The sequence below is a fragment of the Delphinus delphis genome, chromosome 1, assembly GCF_949987515.2.
Source record: "Delphinus delphis chromosome 1, mDelDel1.2, whole genome shotgun sequence".
Lineage (NCBI taxonomy): Eukaryota > Metazoa > Chordata > Mammalia > Artiodactyla > Delphinidae > Delphinus > Delphinus delphis.
In genome coordinates, this window is record NC_082683.1 from 178,808,370 (window position 1) to 178,830,148 (window position 21,779).

Consider the following 21,779-nt stretch of genomic DNA (forward strand, 5'->3'; position numbering starts at 1 on the left):
AAAAACAACAAATGATTAAGGTAAATAATGAACCAAAAGGTAAAATATTTCTAGTATATTTTCCAAGTAATTGTATTCGAAGAACAAAAGAATCCAAGCGCTTAGAAAATAGGAGGGGACTGAAGGCTCTAGTTCCTACAGGAAGACATCTATGCAAAGAAAAGTTGGAAACCATTCATTCAGCATAGAGATAAGGGTCTGTGCAACAGCCGAGGCAGCAAAGAAATTGACCTATTTTAAAAATTCTGTATTGACTCCAACTCCAGGGGCAGATAGATGACATTGGAAGTGTAGGCAAGGAATGGATTGTAAAGTGTTTGGAGCTTACTCTAAGTAAAAGGGGAGGCTCTTAACACGATCATGGCATTCTTAAAGTCACTGTCTTTATGTGAAGACAGCAGTTGGAAAATAGCCTACAACCGATGTTATTGTTAATGCAGCATTTTTCACAATATGATAAAATAGGAATTGTATATACGCACAACATATATAAACAGACACATACCAATAAAAGTATTGCTATGTGGAAATTTGGAGTAGAATTTTCGGAAAGGAATCTCAATTGTTCTCATCAAGCATGACCTTCTCAACTAAGCTACAAAACTCAATATTAACACAAAACGAAAACTATTTTTTGAGTTATTTTTTGTGACATTACTTTTAAAAATAGTTAACTTACATCTAACTTTATGACTGTGTGTTAAGACTTGACTTTCAGATGGTTTGAATTTTCATTTTGGTGAAATTCTAATTTTCAAATTCCAGTTTTGAATTTTATAAATTAATTAACAAGATAGGAAGACTCCAAATAAGAAAAATGCAATTTTTCATAATTTGTAGCAATGTCACAAATTTCATACATTTTATAAATTTTGGGGTATAATTTTACACATTTCTAAATTGAGTCAGAATAATTATAAATATATTAATAGTAAGATCATTTACAGGTACAACAAGAATAGATACTTGTATATCCTATACATAATCGTGACACCTAGAATATGCCTATCTCTATGGCCTTGAACATGTTCCTCATTTTGTTTCATGTTTCAATTTGATCATGTTTCAGTTTGATTTCCACACTTGTAAAATTAAGGGATTTTTAATGTTCCTGTAACTCAGATACATGAGAAATGTCTCCCTTGTGTGTTCTGGTTTCCCAATTATATTTTTAAAAATACCATTTTTCATTTGTGTGCAATTTAAAAATTGTAGCATTCGTTTTCTTTAACATGAGAGAATCATTTTACGTTTTGAGCCAGAAAAAGTAACATTAAATTTTATAAATGTCAGTGATAAAATCATATCCAGTTCAAACAAGCTGACTTAACAAATAAATTATCAGGACACATACGTTGCTGTTCAATACCTTAAATTTCTCAAAGAGCCCCATATGAATGGAGAGGGTGTATAAAACCTAATATGTAATGTTTTTCAAGGAAGAGCATTTATGTGCTGCCCCTCTGTATATGCATGCAGTACCCAGCACCTCATTTTTACATGACACATATAATATTTATTTGGCAATGATTAGTTGTATATTCTCACTAAATTATTTGTCTCTTTCTATAGAAAGAGAATGCAGTATTCCACAAATGGAAAACAATTTAGATGCTAATCCCAAGAAAGACAGATATAGATGTGGAGATGTGTTGAAATTCTCCTGCATACAAGGCCTTATTATGGTTGGAGCAGTTTCAATTCAGTGCTACCACTTTGGATGGTCCCCTAATCTTCCAACATGTAAAGGTAAATATTTATCTTGCAGCTGCTGAACAAGAGTTAAAACCTTAGACATCAACCATTTCTTTCCTCTCTTAATTTTCTGTCTGCTTCCAGTGCATCTATAATCTAATGCATTAAGCCAGAGGTGTACCCACCATGGACAAGTGTTGGGTTGTAGATAAAACAGTTTTCCTTATTTAAGAAATTAATCTCCAGTTGCTTCTTGAAGTGTGTGGTGGAAGTATCCACAGATATGTATAAGGAACCTGACACTGGCAGGATTTCTTGTTAGGTTTCCTTTTGCCTACAATTCCACCATTAATATTGGACATTTTATATAATGTGGGACTTACCTTAAGTGTCATCAAGTGTGTCTAAACAATGTTCAAGTAGCTTATAGTCAATTCAATCATATGTATGGCTGGAATAAAAGTTAAAACTTGATCAAGGGGCTTCCCTGGTGGCGCAGTGGTTGAGGGTCCGCCTGCCGATGCAGGGAATGCGGGTTCGTGCCCCGGTCCGGGAAGATCCCGCATGCCGCGGAGCGGCTGGGCCCGTGAGCCATGGCCGCTGAGCCTGCGCGTCCGGAGTCTGTGCTCCGCAACGGGAGAGGCCGCGACGGTGAGAGGCCCGCGTACTGAAAAAAAAAAAAAAAAAAACTTGATCAAATGCTTGTTTCAAAGGATAATATTTTTTCCAAAAGTTTTGATACAATGTTTCCATGGAATAAGAATATTGTTATAATTTTACACACCCACATTTATGAATTGGTTTGCATACCTGTTTAGGGTATCTGGATTATTGAACATGTTTTCTGGGCTTACATAGACTTCCAGTATGTTAGCTCAGGATGAGTAATAGAACTAGGAAACAGAGTCTGGTGTAAACACCATTGTTTTTTCATTGTTTAAGAATGCTAAAATAAATTATGTAATAAATAATAAACTAACAAAAAAATCTCTGCATTAGCTGGATTTTTAAGCTGTAAAATAGACCATGTGACCATTATTTACACAGCATGTCTACTGTAGGGCAAGTAAAATCGTGTGCTCCACCTCCTCAACTGCTCAGTGGGGAAGTTAAAGACACACAGAGAGAAGAATATAGACACAGTGAGGTGGTGGAATATGTCTGCAATCCTGGATTTCTGATGAAGGGCTCTCATAAAATTCAGTGTGTTGATGGACAATGGACAGCTTTGCCCGTGTGTATTGGTAAAGTATTAAAAATAGTAATATTTAAAGGTAAGTCAACACTTTTATTTGTATTCTTATACAAACTTAAATGATAAAGACGAACATATTTTTGTGAAATTTTCCAGAGGAGAAGAGTACCTGTGGAGATATACCGGAACTTGATCACGGCTATGTCAAGCATTCTGCCCCTCTCTATCACCATGGAGACTTGGTAGAGTTCAGTTGCAGAGAAGCATTTACAATGATTGGACCCAGATCAGTCACATGTATTAGTGGAAAGTGGACCCAACCTCCTCAGTGCATTGGTGAGAATGCACTTCTCAAATTGACATTTAACATTTGCAGCCATATTGTTGAAATTTAGAGTTATCCTTGAAAATGTCAGCTTAAATTATAATGATTCCCAACATTTGTTGTTTATAATTCAATATATGTCTGAAGAGGAAAAGTATAAACTAGAAGAGAATTTTATGAATCTTTCTGTCCTGATATTAACATTGTTTATCTCTACAAGTGTGAAGCTAAATCTTACTGATATTCACATGATTAAAATATGAGTACTAGTTACCAGGAAAATACAACTATCTCTGCAGAAATACCAGTTTTGTTTTTATATGATACTCTTTCTTTTAGGACCTTTAAAACAAGGAAATATAGCTAAGAAAATACCCATTTCATGCATTTCTTTAGGAATCTTGCCTCTCTCAAAACTTCTAACAATGATGATTTCTCAGTCAGTTTCAAATGCAGCAAGAAGAAGTTAATGTGCTGGAGGGAAGGTGGGCTCAGGCCCTCCCAGTCAGTAGGTAACTCAGTCACAGGAGGCCCTTGGGCTGGGGCCAGGAACCTGCCCTGACTGATGCATTTCACTGTAAGTGAATCATCCTGACCTTTGGATGACCAAGTCTTTGATGACTGACCGGGAGAATCTTAGCTATCTTCCTTCATTTTTCCCTTAGATGACTTCTTTCCTGGAGTTTTCCTGGGCCCTCAAAGAGAGCCCTGGTTGCCCGGTCTTATTTATTCATCAGATTTCTAGTCATTAATTATTCCAAGAAGAAGGTAGAGCTTAGGCTCAGGCTCCATGAGAGCAGGGATTCATACCTGTTTTGTTCACTGATATATTGCCAATACCAAAAGACTGGCTGACAGATGGGAGATATTCAATAGGAGCTTATTAAGTTAATCAGTAAATTTCATTGTTTATTACTCCCTACATTTTTACTAAACACAGTCTGGTCCAAGGTATTGCCAGTTCTTCACCAAACCTCATCTTTATCCTCTTCCATCTCCACAAATGACCTCGCCTCATTAACTTTTCATTCTACCTTACACCAAAACGTGTGCTTCAATTATTACTCCCCTGATCTCAGAGCTTTCCTTGCAAAGGTTAATCCTCTACCTGTATTCAGTTTAACATAATCCCTCTCAGCTATAATAGACCTTATTCCAATTTTCTCCTCTCAGTGTTTATTTTGTAACTCTGTCTAGTCTAGCTTTTCATTCTTCTTACTATATTTATTTTCTCCTAATAAATAAGTTTGCTTTCCTTTCAGAAACCAGTCAATCATAGGATGATGACAGCAGCCACCACTGCTCCTTTTGAGTATACATCTTCCTTCGGTTACCATTCCCTGAAGAATACTATCGGCTTTGTCTCCCTCAACACTCTGAACAAATCCTAAAAATAGGGCTGATTCTCAAGCCTCTAGTGTGTTTTGAATTCGTCTCCTTATTTCATGTTATTTTTTCAGGGTTGCATTTTCAAATCATTACTTTTCGATAGCCAACTACTTGACTTTTATTTATTCTGTTATCCTCACTTGACTCTTATCACTAACAAATCATAACAAATACTACCAAAGACCTATACTGATATTTTGTCATATTCAAAAAGGACTTCCACCTGCATTGATTTTTTGAAATAGGTAGCTATATAAAAAGCTTTTTTAGTCCATATTTAACTTTTTTTATGGAGCCAGAAAAAAAATTGTTATTATGGCATTATATTGGATCATAGAATGACCTGGTGTATAATATAGCTTCTCAAAGACTCTACGTGTATATACAGAAAACAAGTTTTAACTTTAAGTACCCACTTTCTTATTCCAAGTATTTGTTATTTTTTGGTGATCATTCAAAAGATCTTAAAAATTAAGATTCTATTAAAAAACCCTTAAATGTACTTTTCTTATTATGTTTCATTACTTTTCTTGAAAAAATATATATAAACTAGCAACTTGATATTCTATATCCACACATAATTGTTTTTATTTTAATGTTTTAAGATTGTGAATTAAAAGCAATGCAGAGATGCTTGAGATCTAAAAACAAATGAATATGAACATTTGCACATGTTTCAAGTTTGGGACCAGATTATTCATGCAATGACTATTCACTATGTAGATCATGCAAAAATGTTCCAATCCAAAATGCAGAATGTCTTTAGGATGGATATTTTCTCTGAAATTTCAAAAACTGGATGCAGGACTCAGGTTCATATATAATAGTCCATTTCATGCAATTTGATCAGTAATAACTTTGTTGGTGGAACTTGTAGGCATAAATTGTAAGTTCATTATATTACTGACTTCATAGCTATTTATTGTATTTGTTATTTGGTTCTTAGAATTAGTCTTTTCAAGGGAATATTTTCATTTTATAGCGACAGAGGAACTTAAGAAGTGTAAATGGTCAAAAGTATTTCCATCTGAGGGAAATCCATCGAATAAGATTGAATTTGACCATAACGCCAACATAAGTTACAGATGTCGAGGAAAATCAGAATACAAACACTCAATCTGTATAAATGGAAGATGGGATCCTGAAGCAACCTGCAAAGAAGGTAAACTCTTCTTTATAATGTTTTCAAAAATGTATTCTATTTCTTTCTAACTTGTAAAAGTAGTATCTTTGTGTCTTTCAAGGAAATTTAGTTATTTATCATTACAAATAATTTTCAATCTGAAAGGTAATTTAGAAACAAACCAAAACACTGTTTCTAAATATTAATTGTATCGTGTGCATTAGTCAGCTATATGACACAACACCCAGAGCCTTGGTGGCTTTAAATTAACATCTGGGCAGTAGGTGTGCTCATTAGCATGGGAAAACCATTGCTTTTGATTTCTTACATTACACATAAATGTGTTTATGTCTATGCTGAACTATTATGTATTTATTCATGTATCTATTTATGTATCAATCTATGTATCTATTTATATATATTTATGTATCTATCAAGTCATCTATTTATCTGTTTGTGTATCTATAGCTATCTTAAAAAGTCTTGAATCATATTGACACCACCAATTCCAATTGAATAGGGTCATTTCAGTTTTTTACTTTCACATCTGTTATCTCTCTTCTCTAACTGTAGGACACCTTGACTCACTATCCTCAATATTTTTACCAATTTCTACAAGCCTATAATATACAGAAAGTAGCTTCAAACCAATATAAAAACAAATCTACTATCTAGTGTTCAACATCTTGTAGTTCTTTCTTATATGAAGTTCTCTATGTAAAAATCATACCACACTAAAGCTGTTAAAGGAGAATAAATTATTTAGAAAAACATAAATATTGGGAATTAAACAACAAACTTCTAAACAACTGCCATGGCAATATACAATGTGTACTGTATATTATACATGATAGATTTATGATTGCTTAGTCCTTGTGAATTAACTCTTTTATAATTATAAAATATTTATTTATAGTTTTTGTAACACATTTTGTCTGCAAGTCTATATTAGCTTATTTAAATATAGTTAATTTATTTAAAACAATTTATTACTTTATATGATAAAGGAATGCCCAACAAATTTCAAGTAATCAATGTCCTCAAAGCAAATATAAAATTAAAAGAGAACTTGCTACACAACTGCATCTTTAAGGAAACAAATAATATTTAGAGGCAGTGAAGTACATGTGTTCTTCTACATTTTCTCTAGAAGCTTTATAGTTTTAGTATGTATATTTAAGTATATTATCCATCTTATATTAACATTTAAGTATTGCATAAAATAGGAGTTGATTTTTTTATGTATGGATAGCCAATTGTTTTAGCAATATGTGTGGAAAAGACTTTGAAATGAAAATCAATTGACTATGGAAGTGTTGATTTATTTCTGGACTTGCTATTCAGTACATTTATCTATTTATCTGTCTTTATTCCTGCCAAATTGCCTTTGTAACTAGGTTTTTAGTAGACTTGAAGTCTGTGAAGTCTGATATGTAGTCTCCAAGTATGTTCCTCCTACTCAAAATTGTTTTAGTTATTCTGGTCTTTACATTAACATAGAAATTTCAGGGAAAGCTTATTAATTGTTATAAAATATTTTTTTGTATATGGAAAGGGATGGCTTTATAATGAGAGATAAATTAGGGAGAATTGACGTCTTTACCATATTGAATATTCACATCATAAACATGGTATGTCTCTTTGTTTATTTATGCTTCTATTTTTCCAGTAATGTCTTAAGTGTAAAACACTTATAGTTCTAAAAAATTTTGAATTTACATGTGAAGTCATCTGATATGTAGTTTTCTTTTTTGGAAGTTTCCCTTGATGAAGAATTCAATTTCAATAGGAAGTGTGCTATTCACATTTTCGATATTGTCTTTTGTCAAGGTGTGAAAGTTGTATTTTTCAAGAAATGTCTCCATTTTACCCAATTTATGAAATTGATTGATGTAAAATTCTTTCTAATAGTCACTTAACATTCTATTTTTCTTAACTCTACAGTATATTTGGTGATATCACTTCTTTCGTTCTTGGTATTGATAGTTGTTTCTCTCCTTTATTTTGATCTTCTCCCAAGAGTTTTGTTTTTCAATATTATTATTTTCAAATAACCAATTTTAACACTCTTAATTTTCTCCATTTCCTCTCTTCTCTAATTTTTAGCTCTGTTAATTTTCTCTGTTTTCTCTTTTCTATTCATCTTTCTCAATTTTCTCTCTTTTGTGGACTTAATTCTCCTTCCTTATACTTTCTTGATTTTAATTTTACTCTCTCATTTCTTAAGATAGAAAATTAAAACATTGATTTAAGCCATCCTACTTTCTAAATGTAAACCTGTAAAACTACCTTTTTCCCTTCTAAGTGCTGCTTTAGCTGTGTCTCAAAAAATTATAAATACATCCAATTTACTTTCATTTAGTTCTATGTGGAATATTTTCTAATATTCCTAATGACTTCTTCTTTGACATGGCAATTGTTTAGAAGTTTGTTGTTTAATTCCCAAATATTTATGTTTTTCTAAATAATTTATTCTCCATTTAAGAGCTTTATTGTGGTATAATTTTTATATAGAGAGCTGAATATATTTAATGTATACAGTTTGATGAGTATCATGGGTGTTTGCATAGAAAATTTATTCTTATTGATTTCTAATCTAATTCAATTGTCACAGAACACACTGTGTAATTTTTCAGTATTTTGAAATTTGTTGTTTCTTTATTGCACAGCATATTGCCTATCATTGTGGTATTTCCTTTTTCATATAAAGCATATGTATAATCTAGTTGCTAGATCAGGTTAAAGTGGTTCCTAGTGTTCTAAAAATTTATCTATGTCTTAAAATGTTTTTTTTCTAGTTGTTCTATCAGTCAGAGTAAGAAGGCTATCAGTATTGTTAACTAGGATTATGGATTTGTCTATTTCTTCTTTTAGCTCTGTCCATCTTTGCTTCATTTATTTGATATATTTTTAGATACATTATACATTTATGATTGCTTAGTCCTTGTGAATTAACTTTTTTATAATTATAAACTGTTTCTTTATAGCTCTTGAATACACCTTGCCTGGAAATCTATATTAGCTTATTTAAATATAGTTAATTAATTTAAAACAATATATTACTTTCATACAATAAAGGAATTCCCAACAAATTTCAAGTAATCAATGTCCTCAAGTTATTCTCTCTAAAGTAAAAGCAAATATAAAATTAAAAGAGAGCTAGCTACACATCTTATTCACACATGTCAAAAATCCCTAAACTAAAAAACCCCATTTTCGGTGGTTTACTAACAGAAAATACGTTAAATTAAGTAAAATGAAAAGGAAAACAGTATACTTTGAAATCTATGGGATACAGCAAAAACAAAGATATTTGTAGTTTAAAGCATGCATTACAAAACAAGGAACAAACTTAAAGTAATAGGAAGTACAATCTAGAATCTAGAAAAGAACATACACCCAAAGAACATAGAAGGAAAGAATAATTAAAATTAAAATACCAATTATTATAATAAGCTAAAAAATCATAAATTGCTGATTTACAGAATATTAATTCAGTTTATAGGGAAATGTAGTGGATAGACCAACTTCTGCAAGACTTATTAAGAAGTACAGATTAATATTATTAGGACAAAAGTGGTTAAACATCAGACACAAAAGAAAATAAATTCTTGAAAATACATTGAAAAAAATGTCAAGATAGTTAAAACAGAAATAAGAAAAATATTTTGGATGAAATATAAAATACTTCTGTTGATGTAGAGCAAAATAGAAAATCTGATGATATTAGTTAGCATGAATGAAGTGTATTCAGTCAAATATTTCCCTGAATTTAATACAAAATATTGAACGATTGAAAAGATTTACAAGACTTTCCAGTATATACTTGCATATGGCTTCTAATGAAATAAAAATGCAGTATGGCAGGAGAAAACAAAATCAAGAAGTCACAGAGAGGTCCAAAATCTTCCAGGTATAGTCATGCAGAGTCTTCCCTCAGTTAAGCAGGACAGGCTTTGTCTTCAAATTATGAACTGCCAATATATATCTGAGGTATCTCAATTTTATGGGACTCAGACACAGTTTACAGAGGGGTCTTTTATACCCTGCTGGTCACGTAACTAAAGCCAGGTTGGCTAATCCGTTAAACCAGGTGTATTTCATCAATCTGTATATCTCTTAACAGCACAGGAAAGCTAGTAAATTGTACCTCCAGAAGAGTTCTGAACTGTAAACAGTATACTATAAATCCCAGTGAACATATCTAATTCTTACCTTGGCCAAGACTCTGCAACAAATTAATCGATCATTAACTAAGTGTAATTTTTCCTCTGGCTAATCTGCTTCCACTGGGAGAAAATCTTGTGGGGATTTTAAGCTGATTCCAATACATCTGATCACCAATATGTGTAAAAAAAAAATACCCTGATGTCAGTTTTTACTTAGTGCCTGTAATTGAGTGAGCAATTCACTTAGAACATTCTAAAGGTTAGAAGTAATTAAAATCGATTTTTTGTAAATTATGCAAGATTGACCACAGAAATAACAGAAGGAAGAACCTGCAAGGAAGACCATGACACTGTAAACCAAGTGTGATATATTAAAGTGCTTAACAAGCTTAAGAGTATAATTGAGTCTAATATTGTTTAATCAGTTATGATATATTATTAGAGCTTTCTATTTATTGAAAATTATTTCTTTAATATTTTTAACTTATGGTTTTTAATCAAGAAATCTAATTTTAATATTTTCAGAAGCACAAATACAATCATGCCCACCCCCACCTCAGATTCCCAATTCTCGAAATATGACAACTACAGTGACATATCAGGATGGAGAAAAAATATCTATTCTCTGTCAAGAAAATTATCTAATTGAAGATGAAGAAGAACTTGTGTGCAAGGATGGGAGATGGCAGTCAATCCCACGCTGTATTGGTCAGTAGTGCATAACGTGCTTTATAAGATTCTTTTAAATAAGAATAATACTCCTCTAAGCTTTGTATGGATCAGCAAGGTCAAGATCTCTCTATTCCACTTTATCTTGAAACGGTAAATCACAATTAAGAATATAAATTCTTTCACTTCAAGTGAGAAGTAAATACAGACAAAATCTTTGGCCTACTATGTAAATACAAGATAAAATTTATGTTTATGCATATTTTATTTCTAATGATCAAAAGGACAAGAATGAAGGGGCAGTTGGGCTGCCCAGCCTGGGAGTCACAGACTTGGAAGATAATTCCCCCAGCATGTCTGACTTAGAAGTCCAGTGTAGCTTGTGTACAGGAAAGCCAGAGGGCTGTAGGAAACAGAGATTCTGTTCTTAAAAGGCACACAAAAATTCTCACTTGCTCCATGTCCCAGTGCAGAGGCAGCAATTAGAAAGAAGTCTGGGTTAGACTGACTTGCTGATCTTTGTGAACCTCTCAGAGAGGCAGGAGGCAACTGGGGACATGGATACTGGTGCCAGCCATTATAAGAGACAAGTGCCACTTTGGAGTTCTCCCTATAGCTTATTAGCACCAGAAGCTTACCAACCCACGACAGCACCAACCCCAGGCCCCACCAGGCCCCACAGCTCCTACAATGGGACCTGGCCCTGTTCCTGGGTGGGACAGCACCAGCGCAGGTACCCTTGGGCCCTGCAGCCAGCTGCCCCAGGACTTGGTCCTGCCCACCAGTGGCTGACAGCCTCTGCATGAGGCAGAGTCTGGTAGCCAACCAGGTGGGGGGCCAGCCCCACCTACCAGTGCACCCACAGTAATTGGCCTTGCTACAACAGATGGGCACCCTTATAGCATAAAGATCTGGTGTATAAATCCTACAGAGGGGAGCATGCTGCTGGGTCCCATAGACTTTTCCTACATAAGGTCACTCCTCCAAGATCAGGAACATGCCTCACACATATTAATAAACACAGAGAATTAGGCAAAATGAGGAGACAGAGAAATACATTCCAAATGAAGGAGCAAGACAAAATCTCAGAAAAAACTCTAAACAAAGTGAAGATAAGCAGTATGCCCAATAGAGTTCAAGGTAATGACCATAACAATGCTCAGTGAACTCTGGAGAAGAATGTATGAAAACAGTGAGAATTTTAAGAAAAAGGTAGAAAATATAAGGAAGAACTAAACAGAACTGAAGAATACAGCAGCTGAAATGAAAAATTACACCAGAGGAAGTCAACAGCAGATTAGAGGATTTAGAAGAATGGATCAGTGATCTGCAAGACAGGGTAGTGGAAACCACCCAATAGCACAGGAAAGAGAAAAAAAAAATTAAAAAAACATGAGGATAGCCTAAGGGACATCTGCAACAACATCAACTATAGTAACATTCTCATTATAGGGATCCCAAATAAAGAGAGACAGAGAGAAACAGAGAACGTATTTGAAGAAATAATAGCTGAAACATTCTAACAAGAAATATACAGATTTCCAGGTCTGGAAATCAGAAAGTCCCAAACATTTACCCAAAGAGGGCCACACCAAGACACATTATCATTTAAATGGCAAAAATTAAAAATAAAGAGAGAATCTTAAAAGTAGTAGGAAAAAGCCATTAGGTACATACAAGAGGACTCCTCTAAGACTATTAGCATATTTTTCTGCAGAAACTTTGCGTGCCACAAGGGAGTGGCACAACATATACAACGTGATGAAAGGAAAAAACTTACAACCAAGATGACTGTATCCAGCAAGGCTATCAAAGGATGGATCAACAGCTTTACAGATAAGCAGATGATAAAAGAGTTCAGCAGCAATAAAATGACTTTACAAGAAATGCTAAAGGGACTTTAAGAGGAAAAGTAAAGACCACAACTAGAAATAAGAAAATTACAAAAGAAAAAAATCTTAATGGTAAAAGCAAACATACAGTAAAGGTAGTAGGTGCTAGTAGGAAGGTTAAAAGACAAAAATAGTAAAATCCTCTGTATACACAATAAGTAGTTAATATAGAAACACAAAACAAAAGGATGTAAAATATGAGGTGGGGAATAGAAATGCAGAGTTGTTAGAATGTGTTTGAACTTAAGAGACTATCAACTTATAACCCATATGAATATATGTTGTTATATATGAATTTAATAGTAACAACAAAACAAAAAATCTATAATAGATCCATACACACAAAAGAAAGTAATCCAAACATAACACTAAATATAGTCAGTAAATCACAAAGGAAGAGAGAACAAAAGGAACAAAAATGAATTACAAACACAACCAAAAAACAATTAACGAAATGGCAAAAGGTACTTACCTATCTATAATTACTTTAAATATAAATGAACCAAAATGCTCCAATCAAAAGACATAGAGTGGCCGAATTGATTTAAAAAAACCAAAAAGATGCATATATATGCTGCCTATAATCACTCACTTCAGATCTAAAGAAACACTCAGACTGAAAGTGAGGGAATGGAAAAAAGCATTTCATGAAAATAGAAATAAACACAAATCTGAGGTAGCAAAATTTATATCAGACAAAATAGACTTTAAAACAGAGACTGAAACAAGAGACAAAGAAGACATTATATAGTGAGAAAGGGACCAATCCAACAAGATTATGCAACAATTTAAAATATATATGCACCCAAACTAGAAGCACCTAAGTACATAAAGAAAATACTAACAAACACATACAGAGAAATAGACAGTAACAAAACAATAGTAGAGGACTTTAACTTCCCACTTACATTAAAGGACAGGTCATCCAGACAGAAAATCAAGTTTAAATCCAGTGAAGAACATTGGACTTAAACTATAAGTCAGATGGACTTACTAAACATATATAGAACATTCCATCCAAAATCATCAGATACACATTCTTTTCAAGTGCACATAGAACATTCTCCAGGATAGATTATGTCTTGGCCACAAAAGAAAGTTGAGAACATTGAAATCATAGCCAGCATCTTTTCTGACCACAAATGTATGAGACTAGACTTCAACTACAGGAAAAAAAAAACCCAAAACTGCCAAAAGTGCAAACAGTTAGAGGTTAAACAATATGCTACAAAACAACCAAGGGGTCACTGAAGAAATCAAAGAGGATATTAAGAAAAATACTTGAAGACAAATGAAAATGGAAAAACAATGGTCCAACATCTATGGGACTCAGCAAAAGCAATTCTAAGAGGGAAGTTTATAGTGATACAGGCCTACCTCAGGAAAGAAGAAAAATCCCAAGTAAATAGTCTAACCTTAGACCTAAAGAAACTAGAAAACGAAGAGTAAACAGAACCCAAAGTTAGTAGAAGGAAAGAAATAATAAATACAGAGGAGAAATGAATGGAATAGAGACTTAAAAAAAAACAATAGAAAATATCAATGAGACTAAGAGCTAGTCATTTGAAAAGATAAGCACAAGTGATAAACCTTTAGAAAGACTCATCAAGAAAAAGAGATGAGGGTCTGACTCAATAAAATCAGGAATGAAAGAGGAGAAGCTACAACTGATACCACAGAAATATAAAGAACCATAAGAGATTACTATGAAAAATTACACACCAATAAAATGCACAACCAAGAAGAAATTGATAAATTCCATGTAATGCACAATTTCTCAAATATAAATCAGGAGAAATATAGAAAATATGAACAGACTGATTACCAATATTAAAATTGAATCGGTAATTTTAAAACCCAAGAAACAAAAATCCAGGACCAGACAGATTCACAGGTGAATTCTACCATTTACAAAAGAGTTAACACCTATTCTTCTCAAAATATTCCCAAAAAATTGAAGAGGAAGAACACTTCTGAACTTATTCTGCAAGTTCAGCATCACCCTGAGGCCAAAAACAAAGAGGGTGCAAAAAAAGAAAATTACAGGCCAATATCATTGATGAACGTAGGTGTAAAAATCTTCAATCAAATATTAGCAAACCAAATTCAACAATACGTTAAAAGGATCATGCATCATGATCAAGTGGGACTTTTCAGAGGGATTCAAGTATGTTTCAATATCTGCAAATCAATGTGATATACATCCACAAATTGAAGAATAAAAATGATATGATTATCTCAATAGATGCAGAAAAAGCTCTTGACAAAACAATATCTATTTATGTTAAATCTCTCAGTGAAGTGGGTAGAGGGGAAACATACCTAAACATAATAAAGGCCATATATGACAAACGTCCAGCCAATGTCATACTCAACGGTGAAAAGCTGAAATCATTTCCTCTGAACCAGGAACAAGACAAGGATGCCCACTCTCTCCACTTTTACTCAACATAGTATTGGAAGTCCTAGACACAGCAATCAAACAAGAAAAGAAATAAAAGAAATTCAAATTGGAAAGGAAGAAGTAAAGCTATCACTATCTGTAGATAACATGATACTATACATAGAAAAACACCACCAAAAACTATTAGAACTAATAAATGAATTCATTAAAGTTGCAGGATATAAAATTAATATATAGAAATATGTTGCATTTCTGTGCCTGAACAACAAAGTTTTAGAGGGAGAAATCAAGAAAGCAATCCCATTTACAATTGCATCAAAAAGAATAAAATAGCTAGGAATAAATCTAACCAAGGAGGTAAAAGACTTGTACTCTGAAAACTGTAAGAAATTGATGAAATAAATTGAAGATGACAAAACAAATGGAAAGATATCATGTTCACAAATTGGAAGAATTTATATTGTTAAAATGACCATGCTACTGAAAGCAATCTACAGATTCAATGCAATCCTTATTAAATTACCAATGGCATTTTTCACAGAATTAGAACAATTTTTTTTTTATTTGTAAGGAAACACAAAAGACCACAAATAGCCAAAGCAATCTTGAGAAAGAAAAGTGGAGCTGGAGGAATCAGGCTCCCTGACTTCAGACTATACTACAAAGTTAGAGTAATCAAAATAGAATGGCACTGGCACAAAAACAGACACATAGATCTAGGGAACAGATTAGAGAGCCCAGTAGTATACCCACATTTATGTGGTCAATTAATCTATGACAAAGGAGGCAAGAACATCATGGGGAAATGATTGCCTCTGTAAATGGTGTTGGGGAAACAGGAAAGTTACATGCAAAAGAAGCAAGCTGGACTACTTTCTCACACAATATACAAAAATAAAATGAAAATGAATTAAAGACTTAATTGTAACTCTTGAATCCATAAAACTTCTAGAAGAAAACAAAGGCAGTATGCTCTTTGACATCAGTTTTAGCAGTATTTTGGGTTTTTGGGCGTTTTTTGGATATGTCTCCTCAGGCAAGGGAAACAAAAGCAAAAATAAGCAAATGGGACTCAAAAATGAGAAAGCTTTTCCACAGCAAAGAAAACGATCAATAAAATGAAAAAGGTAGCCTACTGAATGTGGGAAGATATTTGCAAAGGATATATCTATTAAGGGGTTAATATTCAAACTATACAAAGAATTAATGCAACCAACATCAGAAAAACAAATAACTAGAAAATAGGCAGAGGACCTGAATAGACATTTTTTCCAAAGAAGACATACAGATGGCCAAAAGACACACGAAGAGAAGCTCAACATCATTAAAAGGCAGGCAAATGCATGTCACAACCACAGTGAAATGTCCCTTCACACCTGTCTTAATGGCTGTCATCAAAAAGACAACATCCAGTGTTGGCGAGGATGTGGAGAAAAGGAAATCTTTGTGCACTGTTGGTGCAACTGTAGATTGGTGCAGCCACTATGGAAAAGAGTATGGAGTTTCCTTAAAAACTAAAAATAGAACTGCCATATGATCTGGCAATTCCACTGCTGGGTATTTATTCAAAGGAACCAGAAACATTTGAAAAGATATATGCACTCCAATGTTCATTGCAGCATCACTTACAATAGCCAAGGTTTGGAATCAACCTAAGTGTCCATTGATAGAGGAGTGGATTAAGAAGATGTTTTATATATACACACAAAATGAACTATTACTGAGCCATAAAAATTACACATTTCCATTTGCAAAAACATGGATGGATCTAGGGTGTATTATGGTTAAGTAAAATAAGTTAGATAGAAAAAGACAAATGCCACATGATCTCACATATACGTAGACTCTAAAGAAGCCAGGGGGATGTGTATTCAGCATAAGGAATATGGTCAATGATATTATAATAACTTTGTATAGGGACAGATTGCTATTAGACATCCTGCTGGTCATTTCATAATATATGTAAAAGTCGAATCATTATGTAGTAGACCTGAAACTAACACAATATTTTTTTTATTTATTTTTTTCACACCTTTATTGGAGTATAAATGCTTTACAATGTTGTGCTAGTTTCTGCCATACAACAAAGTGAACCAGCCACATGTATACACGCATCCCCATATCCCCTACCTCCCAAGCCTTCCTCCCATCTTCCCTATCCCACCCCTCTAGGTTGTCACAAAACACCAAGCTGATCTCCCTGTGCTATGCAGCTGCTTCCCACTAGCAATCTATTTTACATTTGGTAGTGTATATATGTCCATGCCACTCTCTCACTTCATCTCAACCTCCCCCCACCCCCATGCTCTCAAGTCCATTCTCTACTTGTGCATCCTTGTTCCTGCCCTGCCACTAGGTTCATCAGTACCGCTTCTTTAAATTCCATATATATACATTAACATACGGTATTTGTTTTTCTCTTTCTGACTTACTTCACTCTGTATGACAGATTCTAGGGCCATCCACCTCACTACAAATAACTCAATTTGTGTCACATCTTTCTCCATTCATCTGTTGATGGATATTTAGGTTGGTTCCGTGTCCTGGCTTTTGTAAATAGTGCTGCAGTGAACATTGTGGTAAACGTATCTCTTTGAATTATGGTTTTCTCGGGATATGTGCCCAGTAGTGGGTCATATGGTAGTTCTATTTTTAGTTTTCTAAGGAACCTCCATACTCTTTTCCATAGTGGCTGTATCAATTTACATTCCCACCAACAGTGCAGAAGTGTTCCCTTTTCTCCACACACTCTCCAGCATTTATTGTTTTTTTGTTTTGTTTTAAATTTATTTATTTATTTTTGGCTGCATTGGGTCTTCGTTGCTGTGTGCAGGCTTTCACTAGTTGCGGCGAGTGGGGGCTACTCTTCATTGCAGTGTGCAGGCTTCTCATTGCAGTGGCTTCTCTTGTTGTGGAACATGGGCTCTAGGCATGCGGACTTCAGTAGTGTGGCTCATGGGCTCTAGAGCACAGGCTCAGTAGTTATGGCACACAGACTTAGTTGCTCCGCGGCATGTGGGATCCTCCGGGACCAGAGATTGAACCTGTGTCCCCTGCATTGGCAGGCAGATTCCTAGCCACTGTGCCACCAGGGAAGCCCCTTATGTTTCTAGAGTTTTTGATGATGGTCATTCTGACTGGTGTGAGGTGACACCTCACCATGGTTTTGATTTGCATCTCTCCAACAATTAGTAATATTGAGTATCTTTTCATGTATTTGTTGGCCATCTGCATGTCTTCTATAGAGAAATGTCTATTTAGGTCTTCTGCCCATTTTTGGACTGGGTGGTTTGTTTTTGTGATACTGAGCTGCATGAGCTGCTTGTATATTTTGGAGATCAATCCCTTGTCAGTTGCTTCACTTGCAAATATCTTCTCCCATTCTGAGGATTGTCTTCTTGTCTTGTTTATGGTTTCCTTTGCCATGCAAAAGTTTCTAAGTTTCATTAGGTCCCATTTGTTTATTTTTGCTTTTATTTCCCTTACTCTAGGAGGTGGCTCAAAAAGGACCTTGCTGTGATTTATGTCATAGGGTGCTCTGCCTATGTCTTCCTCTAAGAGTTTTATAGTGTCTGGCTTTACATTTAGGTCCTTAAAACATTTTGAGTTTATTTTTGTGTATGGTGTTAGGATGTGTTCTAATTTAATTATTTTACATGCAGCTGTCCATTTTCCCCAGCACCACTTATTGAAGAGGCCATCTTTTCTCCATTGTTTATTCTTGTCTCCTTTGTCAAAGATAAGGTGACCATATGTGCGTGGGTTTATCTCTGGACTTTCTCTCCTGTTCCATTGATCTATATTTATGTTTTTGTGCCACTACCATACCATCTTGATTACTGTAGCTTTGTAGTATAGTCTGAAGTCAGGGAGCCTGATGCCTCCAGCTCCGTTTCTCTTTCCTAAGACTGCTTTGGCCACTCAGGGTCTTTTGTGTTTCTGTACAAATTGTAAAATTTCTTTCTTTAGTTCTATGAAAAATGCCATTGGTAATTTGATAGGGATTGCACTGAACCTGCAGATTGCTTTGAGTAATATAGTCGTTTTCACAATATTGATTCTTCCAATCCAGGAGCATGGTATATCTCTCTATCTGTTTATGTTATCTTTGATTTATTTCATCAGTGTTTTATAGTTTTCTGAGTACAGGTCTTTTGACTCCTTAGGTAGGTTTATTCCTAGATATATTATTCTTTTTGTTGCAATGGTAAATAGGATTGTTTCCTTAATTTCACTTTCTGATCTTTCGTTGATAGCGTATAGGAAGGTCAGAGATTTCTGTGCATTAATTTCATATCCTGAAACCTTACCAAATTCATTGATTAGTTCTAGTTGTTTTCTGGTGGCATCTTTAGTATTTTCTATGTACAGTATCCTGTCATCTGCAAACAGTGACAGTTTTAGTTCTTCTTTTCCAATTTGTATTCCTTTTATTTCTTTTTCTTCTCTGATTGCTGTGGCTAGGACTTCCAATACTATGTTGAATAATAGTGGCAAGAGTGGACATCCTTGTCTTGTTCCTGATCTTAGAGGAAATGCTTTCATTTTTTCACCGTTGAGAGTGATGTTTGCTATAGGTTTTCTTACATGGCCTTCACTATGTTGAGGTAGGTTCCCTCTATGTCCACTCTCTGTACAGTTTTTATCATAAATTGGTGTTGTATTTTGTCAAAACTCTGTCTGCATCTATTGAGATGATCATATGGTTTTTATTCTTTAGCTTGTTAATATGGTGTATCACATTGATTGTTTTGCATATATTGAAGAATCTTTGCATCCCTGGGATAAATCCCAGTTGATCATGGTGTATGATCCTTTTAATGTGTTGTTGGATTCTGTTTGCTAGTATTTTGTTGAGGATTTTTGCATCCATGTTCATCAGTGATATTGGTCTATAATTTTTGTGTGTGTGATATCTTTGTCTGGTTTTGGTATCAGGGTGCTGCTGGCCTTGTAGAACGAGTTTGGGATTGTTCCTCCCTCTACAATTTTTTGGAAGAGTTTGAGAAGGATAGGTGTTAACTCTTCTCCAAATGTTTGATGGAATTTGCCTGTGAAACCATCTGGTCCTGGGCTTTTGTTTGTTGGAAATTATCAGTGTCAGTTTCAATTTCATTACCTGTGATTGGTGTGTTTATATTTTCTAATTCTTTCTGGTTCAGTCTTGGAGGGTTTTACTTTTCCAAGAAATTTGTCCACTTCTTCCAGGTTGTCCATTTTATTGGCATAGTGTTGCTTGTAGTAGTCTCTTAGGATACTTTGTATTTCTGCAGTGTCTGTTGTAACTTCCCCTTTTTCATTTCTAATTTTATTGATTTGAGTCCTCTCCCTTTTTTTCGTGATAAGTCTGGCTAACGGTTTATCAATTTTGTTTATCTTCTCAAAGAACCAGCTTTTAGTTTTATTCATCTTTGCCATTATTTTCTTTGTTTCTATTTCATTTATTTCTGCTCTGATCTTTATGATTTCTTTCCTTCTACTATCTTTGGGTTTTCTTTGTTCTTTTTCTAGTTGCTTTAGGTGTAAGGTTAGATTTTTCATTTGAGATTTTTCTTGTTTCTTGAGGTGAGCTTGAATTGTTATGATCTTCCCTCTTAAAACTGCTTTTGCTGAGTCCCATAGGTTTTGGATCCTCGTGTTTTCATTGTCATTTGTTTCTAGGTAATTTTTGATTTCCTCTTTGATTTCTTCAGTGATCTTTTGATTATTTAGCAGTGCATTGTTTAGCCTCCATGTATTTGTGTTTTTTACTGTTTTTTTTCCTGTAATTGATTTCTAATCTCATGGCATTGTGGTCGTAAAAGATGCTTGATATAATTTCAATTTTCTTAAATTTTCCAAGGCTTGATTTGTGACCCAAGATGTGAACTATTCTGGAGAATGTTCCATATGCACTTGAGAAGAAAGTGTATTCTTCTGCTTTCAGGTGGAATGTACTAAAAGTATTAATTCTGCCTGATCTATTGTGTCATTTAAAGCTTGTGTTTCCTTATTTATTTTCTGTCTGGATGATCTGTCCATTGGTGTAAGTGGGGTGTTAAGTCCCCCACTATTATTGTGTTACTGTCAATTTCTCCTTTTATGGCTGTTAGTGTTTGCCTTATGTATTGAGGTGCTCCTATGTTGGGTGCATAAATATTTATAATTGTTATGTTTTCTTCTTGGATTGATCCCTTGATCATTAGGCAGTGTCCTTTAATGTCTCTTGCAACAGTCTTTATTTTAAAGTCTATTTTATCTGTTATGAATATTGCTACTCCAGCTTTCTTTTGATTTCTATTTGCATGGAATATCTTTTTCCATCCCCTCACTTTCACTCTGTATGTGTCTCTAGGTCTGAAGTGGGTTTCTTGTGGACAGCATATATGCAGGTCTTGTTTTTGTATCCATTCTGTGTTTTTTGGTTGGAGCATTTAATCCATTTATATTCAAGATGACTATTGATATATATGTTCCTATTACCATTTTCTTAATTGATTTGGGTTTGTTTCTGTGGGTCTTTTTCTTCTCTTGTGTTTCCTGCTTAAAGAAGTTCCTTTAGCATTTGTTGTAAAGCTGGTTGTAAAGCTGGTGGTGCTGAATTCTCTTAGCGTTTGCTTGTCTGTAAAGCTTTTTATTTCTCCATTGAATCTGAATGAGATCCCTGACAGGTAATCTTGGTTGTAGGTTTTTCCCTTTCATCATTTTAAATATGTCCTGCCACTCCCTTCTGGCTTGAAGAGTTTCTGCTGAAAGATCAGCTGTTAACCTTATGGGGATTCCCTTGTACGTTATTTGTTGTTTTTCCCTTGCTGCTTTTAATGTTTTTTTCTTTGTATTTAATTTTTGACAGTTTGATTAATATGTGTCTCAGTGTGTTTCTCTTTGGGTTTATACTGTATGGGATTCTCTGTGCTTCCTGGACTTGATTGACTATTC

At 34.3% G+C, this 21,779-nt stretch overlaps 1 protein-coding gene across 1 annotated transcript in view; it reads left to right on the forward strand.

Annotated features, from left to right (window-relative positions):
• Positions 1 to 21,779, forward strand: part of LOC132415270 (complement factor H-like) — a 92,744-nt gene that overhangs the window by 60,979 nt on the left and 9,986 nt on the right. The window contains exons 13-17 of the mRNA XM_059998535.1: positions 1,573 to 1,749; positions 2,757 to 2,939; positions 3,047 to 3,226; positions 5,587 to 5,766; positions 10,422 to 10,604. Of these exons, the coding sequence (XP_059854518.1) occupies positions 1,573 to 1,749; positions 2,757 to 2,939; positions 3,047 to 3,226; positions 5,587 to 5,766; positions 10,422 to 10,604 (903 nt within the window). The remainder of the gene's footprint in view (positions 1 to 1,572; positions 1,750 to 2,756; positions 2,940 to 3,046; positions 3,227 to 5,586; positions 5,767 to 10,421; positions 10,605 to 21,779) is intronic.